The sequence below is a fragment of the Lagenorhynchus albirostris genome, chromosome 10, assembly GCF_949774975.1.
Source record: "Lagenorhynchus albirostris chromosome 10, mLagAlb1.1, whole genome shotgun sequence".
Taxonomy (NCBI): domain Eukaryota; kingdom Metazoa; phylum Chordata; class Mammalia; order Artiodactyla; family Delphinidae; genus Lagenorhynchus; species Lagenorhynchus albirostris.
In genome coordinates, this window is record NC_083104.1 from 14,801,805 (window position 1) to 14,807,804 (window position 6,000).

Below are 6,000 nucleotides of genomic sequence, written 5' to 3' on the forward strand. Positions count from 1 at the left end.
TGTCCTGTGGATGCTGCTGTAATTCTCATTGTATACATTTCATAAAAGAGGCTTAATATTGTTAAGAGGTGACCTAATATCATACTACTGGTTGTTTTACAAAGATAGAATTTGAACTCAGATCTGTTTATATTAGCATTTGACCACCATTGTTGCGATGTTCAGAAAGGTACAAAAGCCTTTCTAGCAAAATAGACAATGTTGAAAATTTATGAAAGTAGTGGTGAGAACTCAAATTAAGTTGAGGGTGCGGCTCTTGGCTTTAGAAACTTTCCATTTGGTTGGAGACTTGCATTTGGATTCTACTTTTTCTGTGCAAAGAAACAGAACAGATACTTAATAAGGAAAACTCACTCTTTTTTTTTTGATAATTATGGGAGGAAAAAAAGCCAACTGAAATGATTACTTTTATTCCCCTGAATTCTGATGATATCACTTTTTAAAAACTTGTGGTAAAATATGTATAACATAAACTTTACCATTTAAACCATTTTAAGTATACAATTCTTTAGTATTAAGTACATTTGCATTGTTGTATAATCCCCATCCATCTCCAGAATTTTGTAACCAATCCAAACTAAATCTCTGTACTCATTAAACAATAACTCCCCATTTTCCTTCACCTAGTCCATGGAAGCCACCATTCTACTTTCTGTCTAGGAATTTGCCTAATTACTTACCTCATATAAATGGAATCCTACGATAAGTGTCCTTTTGTGTGTGTCTTATTTCACTCAGCAAAATGTTTTCAAGGTTCATACATGGTGTAGCATGTAATAGAATTATAAAATTTCCTTTTTAAAGTGGAATAATATTCTGTTGTATGTTTATACCACATTTTGTTAATGCATTTATCTGTTGATGGGCATTTGGGTCCTTTCTACCTTTTACCTGTTATATATAATGCCACTATTAACATGGGTATACAAACATCTGCCTGAGTCCCTTCCATCCTTTGGGGCATTTACCTAGAGGTGGAATTGCTGTGTCATGGTAATTCTATGTTCAAGTTTTTAAGGAACTGCCATGCTGTCTTCCACAGTAGCTGTACCATTTTACATTCGTACCAGTAATGCACAAGGATTCCAATGTTTTCACATCCTTGCCAATTCTTGTTATTTTCTGCGTGTGTGTGTGCGTGTGCGTGTGTGTGTGTGTGTGTGTGTTTAAAATAATAGCCATCCTCATGAGTGTGAAGCAGCATTTTCTGGCTCTGATTTGTATTTCTGTACTGATTAGTGATGTTCAGGATGTTTTCATAGAGAAACAAATTCCCAATTGGATATTTCTCTTCTATTATGTTCTCTCTTTTTCTTTCTGCCTCTCTTCTCTCTGTCTCTCTATTTCTCTGCCTCTCTCTTTCCCTTCCTCTCTTTTTGGAAGAGTAACCTTATTAATGAGATTATGCATATGCATAGATTTGCATGTGGATACAAATATAATTTCTTTGAACGAAATTTCAGAAAACCTATTTTGCAAAATTAATATCCTTTATCTCTTAAATGAGATTAGAAGAAAGAATTTGTAAGTGGAGTCTTCTGGGCTGTAAGTCATCAACACATTTTTTTTTTTTTTTTTTAAATAGAAAGCTTTCTGCTTTTTTCCATGGTCTATGTCTTGACTTGTGGTGTTTTTTTTTCTTTTTTAAAGGATGTTTTTATTTATTTATTTATTTTTGGCTGCACTGGGTCTTCCTTGCTGCCTGTGGGCTTTCTCTAGTTGCAGTGAGCTAGCACTACTTTTCATTGTGGTGCATGGGCTTCTCATTGCAGTGGCTTCTCTTGTTGCGGAGCATGGGCTCTAGGCATGTGGGCTTCAGTAGTTGTGGCACGTGGGCTCAGTAGTTGTGGCTCGTGGGCTTAGTTGCTTCACGGCATGTGGGATCTTCCTGGATCAGGGCTCGAACCCATGTTCCCTGCATTGGCAGGCGGATTCTTAACCACTGTGCCACCAGGGAAGTCCCCATCAACACTTTTCGATTCATCTTTAAGATCTTTGTGCTCATTTGTACAAAAAGTAAACCACTCAGAGTTGCATAATAGCAGTGGCAAAGCTAGACCTGGTATTTTCACCTTTTGAAAAGAAGTTATTTACTACTTGGAATGAACAACTGACTTAAGTAGGGTGGCGAGAGTACTTATGAAATACAGGAAATGAAGGGAGATACTTTATAGGTGATTAAAATATGTTGGTTATGTTTAGGGTTGATTCAAGAGATAATTACACTCAACCAAATCTCTCCATGGACTTAGCAGGAAATGTTTCAGGCGTGGGACCACTACAGATACTGGACCCAAAGGCAGAAAGATGTGGTTCTTTTTTTGTTTTTGTTCTTGTTTTCAAGTTTAAGACTTGGAACATAAGATCCTTTAAGTCTGCAGGAGAAAGATCAGCTAATGGATGTAGGCCATTCTTCTTTCTGCATGAATAGTAATAGAAACGATTTTAGGGATCAACAGTCACACACCTTCAACTCAAAAAAAGGAAAATTTTGTGAAGAGACAAGAAAGTCAGCAAGGACAGAAGAATTGATTTTCCCATTCATCCAAATGAAAGCATACAATTTCTTCTTAATTGAAACCTTTCCTCTTTTTTTAGCAAAGAGAAAATATGATTTAACTTTGAAAAACTTCTAGTTACACATATTTTTAAAAGCAGAAAAAAGGTGAGAAAAAATAATGTAGGGGAATAATAATATATATTTTTTGTTTAAGAAGGGGAACAAAGAGGAGGAAATAGATGGCCATGTAAAGCATAGTGCATTAATTTTCATCGTAAGTATTCAGTTATTTTCAAGAATGGATAGAATCCATAGCTTTAGAGAAACTCCAGGGTACAGCAAATAAATGTGCTGTATGTGTTTTCCTTTGTCAGAAAGTCAAACTTATTCTTATGCAATCTGATCCAAATCATGTGTATCTTCTAGGGTTATCGCCTATCCAAGTAGGAGATATAATTCTTTTGGCAGGATCATTGACAGTCTATGGAGCAATTGTTTACTTCTGTAAAATAAGTTTCTTATTAGTATTTTGCTTGCTATTATTTTTCCAAGTGCTGGTCTTAGCTGAAATGCAGACATCAAGTATTGTGTTTATCTTTACCATAAGGTTCAAGCAGCCATCAGCCTTTGTTCAGATTCCATTTAGCTCTATAAACTTTTGCATTATCCTTTGATTTCTGCAGATATAAATACATTCAGATACACTTAGTAATGTTTGTGTGTATGTATACATGTGTATGTGTGTATATATAGGACCACATACATATATGTACATATGTATAATGTGTGTATATTTATGACCGCATGCATATATATACGTATGTGTGTGTGTACTTATTTCTGAATATGCTTATATACATATTCAGAAACAATGCCATCCCCAGAATGGTCAACATAGGGGAACTATGTGTAGAACAAGGTATATTTGGAACACAAGAACACATATTTGGAACACAAGATTTGCAATGGGAAACAGACCCAATTGTTAATTTATATATCTAGTGATGACTAAAGTAGTTCTACAAGGTGGGCTTTGGACATATATTTTATTTTTTAAATTTCAAAATAATTACTTTTTCAAAGTAACAGAAGCATAGACCTTTTCATGAGGGCTGCAAAGAGTAGCTTCTCACGCTTTGGCCCCTGATATATCCTCTGAGGTGGACACGGGTAGGGATTGGGTCAGGGAGGGGGTACAAAAGGAGACATTTAAGGCTTCTACTTCATCCATATCAACAGATGTAATTACTTTCAAACAAGGCTTTCCCTGGATCCAATATGAAACATTTCAGCCCCTGGAAACACTACAAAAAAACTATATAAGGAGCAGTATGTCTGTTGTTCATCTGCTAATGTCCCCAAATGTCACCAAGGTAATTATTTGGATGACATTTTTGTGATGCAGCTGGACATTGTTACAGTTAATATAAAGTCTGCCTTTGGCAACTACTTTATTTCCACCTACATCAAACTGTGGATGCATGATCACTTTTCCTGGGAGAATACTTGCCTCCCCCAAAAGACATCTCTGCCCTCAGCTTTTGCTTCGTGTGCTCTGCATACTAATACCCAATGCAAAAGAAAAAGGAAAAAAGAGTAATATATATAATCTTTATCTTAATAGGTATATCTGGAACTTTCAGAGATATTTCTAAATATAATTCACAAAATACAATAACACTGATATTTCCTTCCTTTTTTGAAATAGATTTCAGCTATCCCCAGGAGTCTGAATTCACAAAATGCACACTGTTAAAACTTTTTGCCTCTATAAATTCATATTTGCTCTCAAAGAGCATGTGATTGGCAAAGCTGGATTTTTTTCTACTATGATTATAATAAAAATATATTTTTAGAAACATAAAGATTATAGATTTTTCCCACAAACTCACATGCAAATTGGAGCTTCGCCTTCTGGCTCAGAATTGTTCCCAGAGGGTTGGTGGCCAGGCACTGGTACGTGCCAGTATCTTGATCTGTGCGGGGGCTACTGATTGCCAAACTGCCTCCATCCAACCTGTAGTGATAGCTCATGGTAAAATCAATATCTGTGCCATTTTGCTTCCACCTTCAAGGAAAAAAAAATCAAATCATGTTTCTGATATACAGAGTTGACCACTCCTGTGTTAAACAACATGCACCTGTAATTCCTGAGACTGTTAAAATGAAACAAAACATGGTTTTATGTGGATATATCCCACCAGTTTCTTCAAAGATAATTGTCTTCATGAGCTCTGTGATATCAGTAACTATGTTATTTTGAAGATCTTCTACTCTTTACAGATTATGAACATTCACCCAAATGTGTACAAAGAGGCAATAGAACTCTTGAGAAATAAAAAGTAGACATTCAGTCAATAAACCGGGCTGCCCTATTCCTGTAGCAACTTTTCAAATAACACGTACCATACCTGAACACGCACAACTGATACTGCAAAATTGAATGTCAAAAATGATTTAGACAGGGCTTCCCTGGTGGCGCAGTGGTTGAGAGTCTGCCTGCCGATGCAGGGGACGCGGGTTCGTGCCCCGGTCCGGGGGGATCCCACATGCTGCGGAGCAGCTGGGCCCGTGAGCCATGGCCGCTGAGGCTGTGTGTCCGGAGCCTGTGCTCCGCAACGGGAGAGGCCACAACAGTGAGAGGCCCGTGTACCGCAAAAAGAAAAAAAAGATGATTTAGACATAGAAATCCAAGAAAAATATATTAGAAATGGCACAAAGAAAGCCAGCAAAGATTTTACAATGCCAATTTGAGGCCGATAACAAAACAAAAATAACCGGAGTACTTTAGAACATGATTGTCTCTGTTAGTCTCTTACTAGGAAAATTAATTTCAACAGTATTTAGAAATACTGAATATTTTTCAGTATTTCTACAGTATTTAGAAATATTTCAACAGTATCTAGAAATGCCAAACTAAAATTATACCTTAACAAAAACAAATGCAGTTTGAGAAGTTTCTATTTTAGGCTGCAAAAAGTTTCTTGGCTTACCTATTAGTCAACAATCTTTTTGTACATGAATTAAGTATCAGAAAGGCCTAACAGTTATATTTATTTTCAAAGAAATATAAGATGGTTTAGAAATTGCATTTGGTCATTTTAAGATGAATGAATAGCCAGTAATTATCTTTAACTGGACTCACTTCCCCCACCTTGCAACCCCTAACTTCCATCAAAATATTCAGACATTTTGAAATAAGAATATTACATACTTAAACAGATACATTTCTAGGGCACAAGCTGTGTGTAGTCATATAAAGCATTTAAGAAAAGAGATATTTTAACCTCTTTTTTTTTTTTTTTTTGTGGTACGTGGGCCTCTCACTGTTGTGGCCTCTCCCATTGCGGAGCACAGGCTCTAGACGTGCAGGCTCAGCGGCTATGGCTCACGGGCCCAGCCGCTCCGCGGCATGTGGGATCCTCCCGGACTGGGGCACGAACCCATGTCCCCTGCATCGACAGGCGGACTCTCAACCACTGTGCCACCAGGGAAGCCCA

At 36.9% G+C, this 6,000-nt stretch overlaps 1 protein-coding gene across 4 annotated transcripts in view; it reads right to left on the minus strand.

The window, feature by feature from the left end:
- The window catches only part of CNTN6 (contactin 6), a 142,876-nt gene extending 138,327 nt beyond the window's left edge, over positions 1-4,549 (minus strand). For all 4 annotated transcript variants that reach the window (XM_060163884.1, XM_060163885.1, XM_060163883.1 and 1 more), the window contains exon 1: positions 4,393-4,549. In XM_060163884.1, coding sequence (XP_060019867.1) covers positions 4,393-4,534 — 142 coding nt within the window. In that variant the 5' untranslated portion in view covers positions 4,535-4,549. The remainder of the gene's footprint in view (positions 1-4,392) is intronic.
- Between the last annotated feature and the right edge of the window lie 1,451 nt (positions 4,550-6,000).